The 15,898-nt window shown below is 49.0% G+C and overlaps 1 protein-coding gene across 1 annotated transcript in view; it reads right to left on the reverse strand.

Annotated features, from left to right (window-relative positions):
- LOC138488874 (dynein axonemal heavy chain 11-like) overlaps positions 1 to 15,898 on the reverse strand; it is a 2,478,284-nt gene that overhangs the window by 1,113,695 nt on the left and 1,348,691 nt on the right. Inside the window, exon 26 of the mRNA XM_069616234.1 lies at positions 16 to 178. Within this exon, the coding sequence (XP_069472335.1) occupies positions 16 to 178 (163 nt within the window). The remainder of the gene's footprint in view (positions 1 to 15; positions 179 to 15,898) is intronic.

Below are 15,898 nucleotides of genomic sequence, written 5' to 3' on the forward strand. Positions count from 1 at the left end.
ACAGAAGAGGCTTACCCTGAGGTCATTAATTGCATATCCTTTGCGAAGAGCTATTTGAAAGACTTCCAGAGAGCTGAGGAAAGCTGCCAGTCGGCACAAGCTCTGTTTGCCACTGCCACCAACTCCTATTAGGAGAGCATTGCCATAGGGAAACTCAAGGATGCGACTGATTCGGCAGCTGTAAAAATGACATGTTTTAATTGCATGGATCCAAAATATGTATTCATAAAAAAACATCAGATGTTGTCTTCTAGCAAGGGACAATTAAAAATATGTGTATGTAGCCTATATATCCATCACACTAAAATACCATTGTATTGCATTAAAAACGCATTTGCCAAATATTGGCCTGGCATTCTATTAAAAAAAAGGATGTTGTCTGTGTTAGTAGGTTAAAAAAGAACACCTTTATTGGGGTCTAAATGCCTTTATACTTGTGTGTAACAGCATATACTTGAGCATGTTCGCCATGCTAATTCTCTATAGTGAGAAAGAGTGGGGGAAACGATGCGCACATAATGTGAACAGGAGTATGCAATGAAGCTCCCTATATGGCACATTGTGCTCAAGGAAAGCACAAAGTAAAAGCAGAAATAGTGATCAAGCACATATGGATACCATAAAAGAGCTCACAGAAGATATTCAGTGGTGATAACCCCTACTTCGCTATTCCCTTGTGTTGGGACCAGGGCCTCATTACACATTAGGCGGTAAGGGCACCGGTACCGGTAAACCCTTACTGCCTTACTACGAGGTCCCTTTGCGGGTTGGTACTTTAACGCCTGCTTTTAAGCAGGCGTTAAAAACCAACCCGCAAAGGGACCAGGGTGCTAATTACAGTACCGCAATTTGCGGCACCGTAATTAGCGCCTTTCCCATTCCCATAGAGCCCTAGGGGGCCAAAATGGGAATGGGGAAGGGCAATGGGGGAAGGGGGAATTACCGCCCTTCCAACCTTGGAATAGGGCGGTAATTCCCCTTTCCTCCAAGGCGGTGCCAGTATTTTACCGGCATGGACCAAGGTGCTAGTAGCACCTTGGTCCACCGCCTACCGTGTAATGAGGCCCATGTAACACACTAATTGGGCATCACAATCACTCTACAGTCTCCTATCTCACGTCTTTACATTGTTTCCTCGGACAGATGGCACTCCTCATGTACACTCTATAGAAGATATATTATATGTGCAGATATGTAGAAAAATATTGTAATTTGTAGCTAGACATAAACGAACTAAAATGTTGTATATATGTTTCTCAAGCAAATGTTTTAAACAATGTATGGCATCATTTCAGTGTCAAGCAATGACAAAGAGCGGTAAAGGAAAACTCGTTCTCATGCAACTAGTTTGTGGATTTTTTGGAATATATGTATTGAACATTTGGTACGTAATTTCTAATGGAAATAAGATGCATAAGAAACAATACCTATAACAGCAGCAGTTCTTGTGTATGGTGCCTATATACTAGGGGTGGATTTCTGATTGAGTGAAAGGCAGGTTTAGGAAATAGCGTTATTGAGATACATGGACCGCGAACAGAGACCAGGGAACAAACATAAATACCATGTACTTTACAGGCCTAGAGTCTGAATATGCAAGTAATATACATATTTAACGTATTTCACATGCATGTGGGATGTTATCTGGAGGGGGAGACTGTGATCAGTTAGCTGGAAATGCTGAGTGGGTGGGATGAGCCCCTTTGCTAGCTAACCGGTAGAGCATAAGACTGGTCTTAATTCCACTGATGGTCTAGCATTATTGTCTTTTGGTAGAGCATTCCTATGGCAGGGGGAAATAGAGAGAAGGGCCTCATTAGGAGGAGCATGGTAAAAACGGGGTCATTACCGGCATGGAGGTACTAGCGGGTCCATGCTCGTATGAGGCCGCTAATAGCGGGTGATTACGAGTGCGCGAGCATGCGCGAACCCGCATGCTAGTAATGGCCATACCGGCATGCCGCTAAAGGCCCTCCAACCCCCCGATAGCACCATCACGGGACCCGCCGATACCGCCTCCACCTAGGAGGCACCCCGTAATACTGACCCGATAATACCGACCCGGTAATAACAACATGCTAGTACCGGGCTCGTAATACCAGACCTGGAAGTAACGTCATCGGCGGCCATCTTTAAAACACAATCCATTGCCATCCTCCCAAACCACCAGTTTATTCAGGAGAGACCAGTGGCACATGCTGACGAGATAAATCTGCAGAACCTGAAGCATGAGGCGCAGCAGCGCAAAAAGGAGATCTGGGAGGAGGTAGCCCGCAAGGTCTTGGCTGTCGGAACCACCCCACAGACAGTGAAGGATTGCAAAAAGAGGTGGGATGACCTCCGCCTCAGGGTTCATAATATCCTGGCAAGCAACAGGAGGGAGGCCATGGCTACAGGCGGGAGTCCCCTCTCTCCCGCCAAACTGACCAGCTGGGAGGAGACGGCAAGCGTGTTCATCCAGATGGAGTCAATCGAGGGATTTGGGGAGATGGAGACGGGTGCGGCAACATCTGCAGATGGAGGTGAGTGGCCCTGTAGATCCCTGTAGGGGAAACCATGATGTAGCACAAGTGATGTGGAAGAGAGTCTAGGCAAGGCAATGCATGTCCCAACACCCACACTAACATATTCCTGTCCAGATGGAGGGCCAAACCCTGCCACACTGAAATGCATGCTGAGTGCCAATCCCATTACCAACACACAGCCAACACACACAGACCGTGCCCATTTAATATATCACACAAACCCCAATACAACGGCATGCCACATGCCATGCAGTAAATGCTGAAATCCCCCCTCCATACTACTCTTTGTGACACACCTGTAAGATATGAATGCATGATAAATGAAATACTCCTCAGCACCATATAATGCATCTAGCATGCAACACCATCACTGATGCCCTGCATCCCTTCTATCCCCCCAGGCACCGATGGAGAAGATGCCAGCCAGGATCCCAGCCCAAGGGCATCCATGTCCCGGCCAAAAACAACGGCCAGCGACAACACCACCTCCGTGGCAGCCTTGCAGCCCACAACAACACCCAGTGTGCCTGACACCGTGGACACTGACCTGCCTACACCTACACCAGTGGAAGGCGAGGCCGTAGAACCATTGACCAACACCGATGATGCAGAGGAGGAGTATGTTGACCAGGAAGGACTAATGCATGTGGCATGTCCACACTCCCCAGGCCCCGTTCCACCCCCCACCCCACATTCAGCCCTCACCCACTTGCAGCAGTTGCAGGCGCTGTCATAGCACCCTTGACCACTGCTGCTCCCACCATCAGCCTTGAGGCACGGCTGGTGAGGGTGGAGGCCAGACAGGACTCGATGTTGAACCTGCTCCGGCAATATATCGTGGCTGGGGAGGACACCAGGCGTGGGATAGCCCAGGCCATAGCGGGGACCACAGCCGCCATAGCCGCCAACACAGCCGCCATGGCCGCCAATACAGCAGCCGTCAATACCTCAGCATTGTTGATGAGAGACTGCCTGGGGGCCATCACCCAGGTCCTCACATCCATCCTGCTGCACATGCAGCATCCACAACCTGCACCAGGCGTGCAAATGACCACAGCTTCCATCCACCACACCCACTTCCTCTGCCCCCCCTTCCTCTGGACCCTCCAGCCCTGCGCTTCAAACAAGGCGCAGTGCGAGGCACCCTGAAATGCTGTCCCCGGTTAGCAAGAAGTCCTGGAAATAGTGTGCAAGAACTATGGGAGTGGGTCAGATGATGTTGGCGGTGAATGGGAGTATTAGGGGGAGTACATTGGGGTGTTTATGGAGTTTACCAGGGGGGTTTTGGGAGTTTACTGGGGGGTTTTGGGAGTTTACAGGGGGTTGGGGGTGGGGAGTTGCACTTTCTCCCCTTGTTATCAATACACCCGTTGTGTTAAAACACCTTCAATGGCTGGACATTGTTCATTTTGTGTGTATCCATTTAATTAATGATGGTGTACAGTGCCCAACTCCACACATTCCCTGTGTGCATGTCCAGATGGACACAGTGTACAAAGTGTCACTGGCACATATCTATCAACGTCCCTGTGGGTCAGAAGTATTTGTCAATCAGTGATTGGCGTACGGCACGGCCATCCTGTGCATCACCTACTGGCAGGGGTGCTGCTTCCCCTCCATCTTCATCCTCATTATCCTCACCCGGTGCATGCATGTCAAAGTACAGGTGGCAGTGGTACATTTCTCCGGACGCACATGTTGTGCAGCATGGCACAGGCCATGGTGATCTTTGCCACCTTCTCAGGCGCATAGAGGAGTGCTCCACCAGATCTGCTTAGGCAGCGGAACTGCACCTTCAACAGGCCAAAGGTCTGCTCAATCACTACACAGGTACGGGTATGTACCCGATTGTACTCCTCCTCATGGCTGTTCCGTGGGTTCTGCACACGGGTAAGTAGCCACCGCTTCATGGGATATCCTCCATCACCTGCAAGCAAATACAGATAGGTATAGGTGAGTCACTCTGAGTTGTCACCTTTAGGATACACAGTCATGGCCGCAGCTATTTGCTGTCGACCTGCACATGTCCCTGTAGGTATGCACGAATATTGTTTAGATGCATTGTATACTGCAATATGTTGTGGTAGTCTGGATGGCATTGTACAGATGATGCAGGGGGAATTCATGCATGCTGATGCAGATGTACTGTGGTTGTAGGACTTTGTTTTGCCTCCCATTTCTGCTGTGTATACTACACTGTGCATGGTCACACTAGCCACATTGGCACAGTTGCAATCCTGTTCTGTCATGCATTGCTTGACATACCCATGGTGGCCAGGTTGTGTGTCTTACATGTTGTCATTGATATGCGTAATTGGTAAAATGTGTGCCAGTGACGTGTCATGTTGGGGTTGGGAGGTTCAGGTCAGGAGTGTTTAGCTCTGCGTGCATTCTCCACTCACCATCAATTCCCACCCAGGTGGAGTATGCATCCCCCCCTTCCCACCCAGGTGGAGTATACATCCTTTCCCCTTTCTCACCCAAGTGGAGTATGCATCTCTTCGCCCTTTCCCACCCAGGTGGAGTATGCACCCCCCCTTTCCCACCCAGGTGGACTATGCATCCCCCCTTTCCCACCCAGGTGGAGTATGCATCTCCCCCTTTCCCACCCAGGTGGAGTATGCATCCCAAAACATCACTACCCCAAAGCACTGCCATGGGCCAGTTAGGCAACTCACCAAGCAGCCAGGCACGTGGTCCAGCATGTCGCTCCATGTGATGGGGTAGCGTGGAGTTGCGCAGCACCATGGCATCATGTGTTGATCCGGGAAATCGGGCACAGCAATGTGTGATGATCTTGCTGGAGTCACATTCCATCTGCACATTGATGGAGTGGTATTGCTTGCGATTGCGGTACACTGCCTCTATGGCATGGGGGACTACCAATTCCACATGGGTGCAGTCCAGGGCACCAACAGAATTGGGCATGCCTGCTAGTGCATAGAAGCCTACTTTGGTGTCGGCTATCTCCTGGGCAGTCCGTGGTAGGGATATGTGGGTGCTAGCGTGCTTCAGGAGGGCATCCAGCACTTGGTTCAGCATGCGTGAAAATAGTGGTTGCGAAATGCCATGCAGCTGGCCCACCATGTGCTGGTAGGTGCCTGTGGCCAGGAAGTGGAGCACAGACACCACCTTTAGTAGCGGGGGATGGCAGTGCGTATTTCTATGAGGCTGGCAATGTCGTTGCCTATCATGTCCACTATGGTGGTGATGGTGTCCCGGTCCAACCGGTACAGGGTATGGATCTGGTCAGGGGTTAGATTGAATGGACTGGGTCTGATGCGAGGGATTGGTGGCTGCCTACGAGGTACTACTGGCTGCACTGGTGGTAATTGCTGGGCCAGCCTCACCCTCCTTCTCCTCCTGCATCTCCTCTGTGCTGCCTGTTACTGATGCTGTAGTTGTTGTTGTAGTTGCTGTTGTTGCAGTAGTTGTAGCAGTATAGGCATGTCCTCCAGTGCCATTATTGCAACAGCTAGTGGTATCATTTTGGTGTAGGAAGGGATGTGGTGTGTGAGTTTACTCCTTTTATACTGGGCCAGGCTCCATTGAGACCACCTGTGGTGATTGTGTGCACCTGTCGCAGTTGGCTTGATTGCTGATTGCTGTTTAAGGGTGGTCCGCGATGCCTGTGTGGCCGCCATCGTGCAGGCCCTGATTACCGTCTTCGGGATGCCGGTATTTGCATGCCCGCGTGGGTTGTGATGTCCTCCTATTACCGGCATGCCAGTATTTACTCCCCAAAGGGGCGCATGTACGCGCCCATGCCGGTATGAGGGGGCACGGTACGGCCGGTGCGGCTATTGGTGGGTTGTCGGTTCGTAATGCCCCGGACCCGTTAACTATGCCAGTATTACTGTTCCGCCTTCTTTTTTTCATTACCTCCATTCTCATAATGAGGCCCAAGGAGTTGAAGTGGAAGAAGATGCAGGGAAATGGGAAACATAAAGATTGTGGTGAGAGGAGGATGCCAGAGTTTGAGAGGTTAAGTAGGAGTCAGCAAGGCAAAACCCTAGTAACATTTTAGACGAGGAGTAGGAATATGAAGAGAGCAGAATTTTACATGGAGAGCCATCGGGCATGGTGTCAGTGTGTGGAGATGGGGAAGCGCCTGGGTAAGTTTTAGAGGGTGTGAAGCAAATTTGAGAACTTTGTTCAGGGTAGAGAAGGAGTGGAGTGGAGCTCAAGAAGTAGTCTTGACAAGTCCACTGCGTTGATGAACACACAGACATCAGGGATTTTGCCTAATAGTGGGTGGGTTGTATTTACTTTATGCTGCTTTTGTTAAACCAGTTACAGTGGCAATTGGCCTGATGAATTGGAAGTGCAGGTTGCAGTCAAAGAGAACCCCAAGGTTGTGAGACTTGGGTCATGGAGCGAGGAGGTCAGGAGTGCAGGAAATGGGAGATTGCGGTCAACATTGGAGGCAGTGGGACAATGTTTTTTGGTCTTGGAGGAGTTCATCATTAAGTAGCCTTGAACCATCCAGTGATGGATGGCTGTGAGGCAGCTGGTAATATGTTCAGCAATAGCAGGGGTGAAGTCGGTAAATGTGAAAAAGATATGATTAACAACATTAAAGAGGTGGAAGAAAAATGCACAGGATTATATGAGTTTGCCTAGGAACGAGCTGTAGAGAGTAAATAAGAGTGGGGCGAGTAGTGACCCCAGTGAGACTCTCACAGGAATGAGTGTGGGGGAAGTTGTTAGAGTTCCCAGAGGTAATGAAGAAACAGTCTTCAAAATGAGATACCACCAAGTCAGGTTCAGCATCCTAAAATTTAAGGGAGGAGACTATTTGAAGATAATGTTCTGTTGTTTTTACGCATTACATGACAGTCGTTGCAGATGGTTATGGAAATTTTGCAAAACTTTGGAGAGGTCTCAGGATTCGTAATCAATTATACCAAATCTAAAGCACTTAATATTTCTGCGATGCAGGTCGAATACTCCTCTTCTTCGAAAAAGATTAGTAGAGGACTTGAAGCGATGGGATGTGCAGGAACTATCTTGGTTCGCTAGAATTGCGGCAGTCAAAATGACGCTTCTTCCTAGACTCTTGTACGTACTCCAAGAGCTTCCGATAAAGGTTCCATCACTGATGGCAAATAAGTTGCAAAAAGAAATGTTTTACTTGACACGGAATAGGAAAAGGCAGAAGGTTTCCAGGCTGGCTCTTACTCGTCCCCCATTATTGGGTGGTTTGGGCATTCCGGAGGTCAGGAGATATTTGCTACCAGCCCAGATTGCGCCCATGTTGGATTGGTCATTGCAAGCAGGATCTACATGCTGGTGTGATATTGAAGGGGTTACATCCATTCCTATAATATTTCACCTGTTTCTGCTTGATTCTTCATGAGAAACAGGGCTGGCTTTTAGAGGCTACTAAATGCTTGTTGGGGCACTGGACTCAGGTGTTGAAAGTGAAAGGGCTGAAACCGGGGCTTTGACCTTTTCCAACGATTAGATATAATTTGGAGTTTGGTCCAGGGTTGACGATAGTTTCTGGGAGGGTTGTCGAGGTCAAAACACAATCTTGCTGGTAGATTTCTATAAGGCGGGAACATTGTAAGGGGAAATTTCAATTGGGCGAAAGGGAACAGTTTTGGTATATCCAACTAAGGTATTGGATCGTTCATAGGGAGGTGAAAGCAGCTGGGCCTACATTACCGATAGGAACAGATATAACAATGAAAAAAGGGGTGGGAAGTAAAGGTATGTTGAGGTTTTATCGTCTGCTGTATAATGTGGCACCAGGGGATAGGATGCTGAAAAGATGAACAGTTATCGGAAAAGGTAAGTCTTTATAAATGGCCAGCAGATTACATAGGGGGTTCCTATTCCTTGTGAGTGCTCATGCACTGTGGTAGTCCACGCTGGTTATTCCCATGATCTGGGTGATGTGCAGTAATTTTTATGCTTTCATCCTGTCACCGTTGATGGCAGCCTCATGATGATCTCACTATGCACAACAAATGTTGACATGCTGTTTTGGTGGACCTCTGTGTTAGTGTAGTGGTGTGTTAATGTATTTTGCCCTCATGTGACTCCTTTGCACGCAGGAATGGAGGACTGTCCTTTTTGTTGATGGTATTTGGTGCTGTGCATTGGCCATACTAATTGCTTGTAGCTGCATTGTGTTGTGAGGGCTACGGTCAGATTATGTACAGTGCATATGTTGATGGCTATGGAATGGTTGTAGCACTGCATCATTTTCTTGGTAGAGCAGTTTACGTCTTGCATTTTGGGGTCAGGTGTCAGGTCCAGTCTGGCCTGCTTTGCAGTATGACCATGGTCCATTCACTCAGGTACTCTCAGCCAGGTGAAGTATGCATCTCTCCCCCCCAATCTCATCCAGGTGAAGTATGCATCTCTCTCCCCCCATCTCAGCCAGGTGAAGTATGCATCTCCCCCCCATCTCAGCCAGGTGAAGAATGCATCTCTCCCCCCCATCTCAGCCAGGTGAAGTATGAATCTCCCCCCCCATTTTAGCCAGGTGAGTATGCATCTCTCCCCACATCTCAGCCAGGTGACGTATGCATCTCACCCCCCAATCACCTACCCACATCGCGATGCCATGAGCCTGACATGCAACTCACGAGAAGCCAGGATCTGTGCCCTGCGTGTCACTCCATGTAGCATGGTATCGTGGAGTTCCGCAAGACCATTGAATCATGGGTTGATCTGGGAAATCGGGCACAACAATGTGTGATGTGGGACCACCAATTCAACATGGGTGCAGTCGATGGCGCCAATGCAACCAGGGATGCCGGCCAGTGAATGGAAACCAAATTTGGTGTTGGAGATCTCCTGGGCTGTCTGTGGTAGGATAATGTGGTCGCCTGTGTGCTTCAGAAGGGCATCGAGCACTTGGTTCAGCGTACGTGAGAATAATGGTTGTGATATGCCATGCATGTGCCCCACTGTGTGGTGGTAGGTGCCTGTGGCCAGGAAGTGGAGCACAGATACTACCTTCAGTAGAGGTGGGACGGCGGTGCGTATTTCAAGCAGGCTGACAATGTTGTCATGTATCATGTCCACAATGGTGGTGATGGTGTCCCGGTCCAGACGGTACAGGGTGTGGATCTGCTCAGGGGTTAGGTTGAATGGACTGGCTCTGATGCGAGGGATTGGGGGCTGCCTGCGTGGTACTGCTGGCTGCACTGGTGGGGCATGCTGGGCCTGCCTCAACCTCCTTTTCCTCCTGCGTCCCCTCTGTGCTGCCTGTTGTTGTTGTTGTTGTTGCTGGAGTTCCACTGCAATCATGTCCTCCAGCCCCTGCATTGCTAGTAGTAGTGGAATAATTTTGGTGTGTGACTGGGTGTGGGAAGGGGTGGGGTGTGCTCCTTTTGTGCTGGCCCAGTCTATATTGCCTCCACCTGTGCCGATTGTGTGTACCTGTGGCAGTTGGGAACACTGCACATGGCCGTTTACGGGTGGTCCGTGATGCCGGTATTTACTCCATGCCGGTAAGGTACTTTTCAGGCTTCAGTAGGCCGTTATTTGCATGTCCGCCTGACTTGTGATGTCCTCCTGTTTGCGCCATGCCGGTACTGCCGGCATAAAGGGTTGCGTGCCCGCGCCCATGCCGCTATTAGAGGCACCATTATTTACGGTGCCGCTAATAGCGGGTTGGTGGGTCAGAATAGCCCAGAGCGGTAAGCGATGCCGGTAATACTTTACCGGCATTGTTTTTCCCTTACCTCCAACCTCGTAATGACCCCCCTGGACTCCAAAGAGACACTCTTCAGTCCATCATGTATAGATCCAGAAGATGAAGAAGGAATGAACCCAGGCAATGAAGTAAACTTGAATACAGAATAACCCAGTAAAATGAATCCAAAGACGGAAGTGAAAGTGGTCGATGAATCACCCAGAGGGGGGAGTGTAGAGGAGGTCCTGAATAAAGCCTGCACTCGAATCGTCCATTTTGAAGTTCCAGGAACGTTCACACCGAGATAAGTGACATATGATGAGCAAATAAAACAGCAGAGAGCCGCAGTAGCGCTCTGCCCAGTACCTATCCGAAGAACAACACCTATCAAAGTACCAGTACCAAGGAAACCATGGACAGTAAGGTACCCATTGAGAAAACCTTATCAACAAATGAAATGAAATGAATATTGTCTGAGTACAGTCCATGAAGAAACCAAAAAGGCATTAATAGAAGATGAATGGTGACGTCACGTGGGCCCGGACTAACTTGAAGATAGAACAACCAGAGAATGATGCAAAGAGACAAAACGCCATGGATAAGGATATTGTGAACTTAAAGTAAAAGAACGATGTCAAAATGTAAGAAGTTTCAGCTGTAAGCAAGATGAATTTATTCGACCAGGTTACACCTGTAAATATGCTTGGAACTGCAAGAAAGCTAAGAAAACAGTGCGGTTTGCTATGCTTATAGAAGAATAGTGCGGCAAGTGCCATTATACATCATATCCCTCAAACGAAGCACCTTATTATAAGTATATTTCTACTTTTCACAAGAAGCAGAATCAACCCAGGTTACTAAGGGCCATGCGAGAAAAGCTTCACATTTAGCAGAAACGAGAAGAGACGGCTGAAACGAAACTCAGCAGAGGCAATTTGTGCCAGGAGAGCCAAGGTCATACCAATAGAAGAAACGAACAGTTGCTACATTTAATTGAAACTAAGAACAGAATATTCTGCCTCTGAAAGGTTGAGATAAGAAGGTGAAGGCAGGTGGTGGGTGAAACGAAAATCAAATACATTCATTGATGGAAAAGAGTCAGATTCACTGTGCCTGAATCACGTGACCAATAGGACGTTGTACTTTTAGTGACGTCTGCAGTGGTCATTTTAGAGGAAGGGCTTACATGCTCACCTGACAGTGTTTACCCAATCCCCTCACTCTGTTACCATATACAGATATAGTACCTATAGTAAAAGTTACCTTTTCCTAACCAATAAAATTGCATGTTAACTTTTGAGTGTTACACGTCAATGATGACAAGTTTTGAGTATAAATGTTACAACTTGTTTGAAGTTCCTTGGAGTTGAAGCGAGAAAGAAGTTTGCATCACTGCTGATATCCATAACTCTCTGTTTTCTGTACTTGTCATTAAACAGACTCCCTTTGCAAAACCGTTTGAGTTGTCCTTATTGATTGGTGTTGGAGTAATGAATCTGCACCCCCATCCATCTCACGGGTGCTGCTATCTTGTCTTAAAGTACTGCTGAGTATACTCCGACTCTATGGGCCGGTCGGGGGTCTCGGAGTACAAGATTTTTTGGTGGCCCACAATGGACAGTGTGGTGGAGAAGAGGGTGAGAGATTGTTTGGCGTATGTGAATAGTGAAATCAGCAACATTGTCAGGGAGACAGCGCTCATGTAGAAGTTTTTTCAGCTCAGCCTTGGAGCAAGGTGGCTGCTGATGTGATGAGCCCCCTAAATGGGTTAGGGTGAAGCCTCAAATACATTTTTGTGATGGTGGATTATCACTCTAAGTGGGTAGAGTGAAAGGAAGTGAGAGAGGCGACCATTGAAGAGTTGGTGAAGATTTTTTAAGATGTGTTTTACAGAGAGGGTTTTCCTGTGCAGTTTGTGACAGATAATAGGGTGCAATTCTGCTCTGAAGTGATGAAGGATTTTGGCTCTAAGAAATGGTGTTGTTATTGTTGAGGGAGGTCAAGTGTGGTCAATGAGGAGACTGGCGTCTTACAGTGGAATGGGAAATGGAGTTGGAATGAGTGCTGAGAGTTGCACGACTGTGGGGTAAGAAGTGACCCATGGGGAGACTGGTAGAGGAGAAATTGAGAGGAGTGAATGAAGTTCAAGCCAGTTTGGCAGGAAGATTATGTGTAGAAGAAGGTGTGCGGCTGCATTGCAGGTTTGTGGCTGTATTGCTAAATTGTTATTTTATTTCTGCGTGGTAGCCATTGTTTTTTTTTCATGTTGTGGTTGCTCATAATAGTTTCATATTACTGCTGTTGTTTGATGATCATCATTTGTTCTATTTCTTGTTTTTTTTACTAGAAATGTTTCCCTCTTTAATGTGAAGGGAGGGGGATGCGTTATGATGTACATCGTTGCGAACCACGTTTGTATGTAAATAGTCCCATGTGGTTGCAAACAGGAAATAAATGCATGCTATGGTGTCATTGATACAGGTCCCATATGATGTGACGACTTACACATAATCATTGTTGCCCACATGAAGGTGATGCAGGCTATCCCTTGAAGAGGTGGCTCCTTACCCCAGTCCAGAACCCGCAGAACAGGCACGAGGAGGACTACAATTGTGCGCATACACGTACCTGTGTGGTGATTGAGCAGATATTTGGCCTCTTGAAGGCACGGTTTCGCTGCCTCAGCAGGTCTAGTGGGGCACTCCTGTACAGCCATGAGAAGGTGGGCAAGATCACCATGGCATGTGTCATGCTACACAATATGTGCATCAGACGGAATGTGCCTCTGCCCCCTGATGCTGAACTGCAACCACCTGACGATGAGGATGAGGAGGGTGGAGATGGGGCTGCACTTCAGGGAGGCAGCGATGCACAGGAGGGACGTGCCATGCGTCAGACACTGATTAACCAATGTTTCTAGCACACATGGATGGGGAGTGTGACATGGAGGTGGGACTGAGGGCACTGGGTGTGTCAGGGACATGGACACTGTAGACTGTTCACCAATAAAGCACACGTACACAAAAAGCAATGTCCGCACATGTGAATTCTGATTTCACAACAGGTGTATTCAAGAAATATAACATATCAAGTGCACAAGCCCTCCACCCACACACCCTCTTCCCCTCCTCCCCTCCTCCTCCCCCCTCAACTCCCCCACACACCCTATCCCCCCTCCACCTCACCCCTCAACTCCCCCATACACCCTCTCCCCCTCCCCCCTCAACTCCCCCACACACCCTCTCTCCCCTCCCCCCTCAACTTCCCAGACCTACGCGGGGGGTTGGACTTAGTGGAGCTAGCATTTGAGGATGTCCCAGGTTGTTCTACCACCTGTGCCGGACGCATGGCCTCCAATGCTGCCACCATTTGGGTGAGAACCTGCCTCACAGCTGCCAATTCACCACATATGTCTTTTGAGGTGGTCTCAATTGCAGATTTGAGGGATGAAGCGCATTCCCTTATTTCATCCCTTGCCCGGCCACATTAGTTGATGTGCTGTGTCAACAGCCCTGTCAGTTCATGCTGCCGCTGTTGGATTGCCCTGATCCTCTCTTGGCTGTTCCAGACACTGATGGATGTATGAGGTGCTACCAACATGGTTGATTCCTCATGCATGCTTGGCGTGGCGTGGGTCTGAAACTACTGGGCCATGACTCCCCAGGAGACAGCTCATGGCTTTTGCTGTTGTGTATGCTGGAAGGGGAGAGGTGTGGTGACTGCGGGGGCCTGTAGCGTGTGCCAGACTATCTGCCTCGTCATCGGACACGGCTGCTGTGGCAGCTGTCTCCCCAACAGTACTGCTGGCAGCCGATACAGTGCCTTCAGCCACTGGCTCCTGTGTGTTGGTGGCTGGTGTGGGTGCTGTGGCCGTAGTGCACATTGGTGCTCTCGGTTCTCGGGTTGTCTTGCCCTTGCGTGGTAGTACAGGTTGCCCTCTTCCCCTTGATGTTGAGGACCGGTTTGATCCCTCCATGCCCCTGGGCTTCTTGTGTGGTGTTGCAGCATCCTCCCTGGGGTCCTGGTCATCGCTGTCTGATTGCGTACCTGTGGGGGACCAAGAGAGGGAGAGCATTAGTGATGGGTCTACATGCATCTGGCATGCATTGGGGTAGCTGCATTTCTATGGAATAGCAGGTGATTGGCATTGGGGTAGTGACATACGGGTTGCTTGTCTTTTGCGTGGGTGATGCAGGGATGCGTCTGGGATGAAACATATATGGGGTGCATCATGCATGTGGACAAGATGGAGAGGTGCACTGCCTGTAGGCAGTCTTGCAAAAATGTGTTTGGTTGACCCTGCTTTTCATCATTGCACTGTCAGTTCAGGGGGACATCATCGTGTTATTCTTTACAGTGTTTCATTTGGGACACCTGCCTGCATCAGCCGATGACGGGGCTCCTTGCTCCATGTCCCCCACACCCTCGATAGCCTCCATCCCGATGGTGCTTGCACAGATCTCCTTCCAGGGTTGCATCTTTATGGGGGAGTCCGCACCACCACCTGTTGCCATCCCCTGGTTACGGTTGGCCGTGAGGATATTGCGGACACGTAAGCGCAGGTCGTCCCAGCGCTTCCAGACATCTTTCGGTGTGTACGGGGTGGTGCCAACGGCGCCCACTTTCCGCGCCACCTCCGCCCATATCTCCTTCTTCCGCTGCACTGCAGGTCGAGACATGTTGGAGGAGAAGACATCCCCATTTTCTGCCAGCGCCTCGGCCAGCATGTTCAACTCCTCTGGTGAGAAGCGCTCCTTGCGCAAGTGCTCTGCACTTTTTTTGAGTGCCTTGGGCATTGTGATATGCTGCAGGTAGAGTTAGAGGTGTGGTAGAGGTGTGGTCGTGATATGGGTCCTGGTTACAGAGGATGGCAATGGATTATGTTTTTAAAGATGGCCGCCATGCTCTTTCCCGTTCCTGTGTGATGACGCTACTTCCGGTTCCACTTATTAGCGGTGACCGCTAACAGCGGTCACCGCAAATGCCGATAGCTTGGATGGCAGTGGAGCTATCTGCGCCCCGCGCAATGTCGGTAAGGGAAATTTTTCACCCTTTAACGGCAGGATGGTAAGGTCGTTACTGGCATTGCGCAAAGCTTGTGCCCGCGTACTCGTAATCGGCCTCTAATAGCGGCCTTGTAGCAACACTGACACGGTATTTGCTCCATGCCGGTAAGGGCTGTGACTTACCTCCAAACTCGTAATGAGGCCCCATATCTTTATGACTCCTTTCAGGCTTCCTGCTGTCCTTACATGTTCGTCTTTATTCCATGTCATCAGTTGACATTGTCCATTTGGGCTGCAGTATATCCATCTTCAGACATAGTTTCGATGTTTCCTGGGATAGAGAAATTGTGTTCCCTCAAGTGCAAGAATGCTAGATTTCATCAGTCAGGTCTTTGGCCTTCCATCCTGACTTGACATAAATCATGATCTTCATCCCTATGGCTTTCCTTGTAGTTTTCTGGCACTGAGAGATTATTATTTTGATAGCACAAAATCCTAGCAATATCATCACTAGCAGGGCACCCAGGAACTTGAATGCATCTGCCATCCATTGTGGAACCCATGAGAATAGTGATCCAAACCAACTGTCATCATCAACTTCGCCTGTCTCATCAATCATCTGGTTCTGAAGTTTTGTCAGCATACCTATGGCTTCTGTTAAGGTTCGATTCTCCTCATCGTGAAAAGGTACAAATGTGCAACATGATTCTCTG

This window comes from Ambystoma mexicanum, chromosome 9, assembly GCF_040938575.1.
Source record: "Ambystoma mexicanum isolate Mex_15411 chromosome 9, UKY_AmexF1_1, whole genome shotgun sequence".
Taxonomy (NCBI): domain Eukaryota; kingdom Metazoa; phylum Chordata; class Amphibia; order Caudata; family Ambystomatidae; genus Ambystoma; species Ambystoma mexicanum.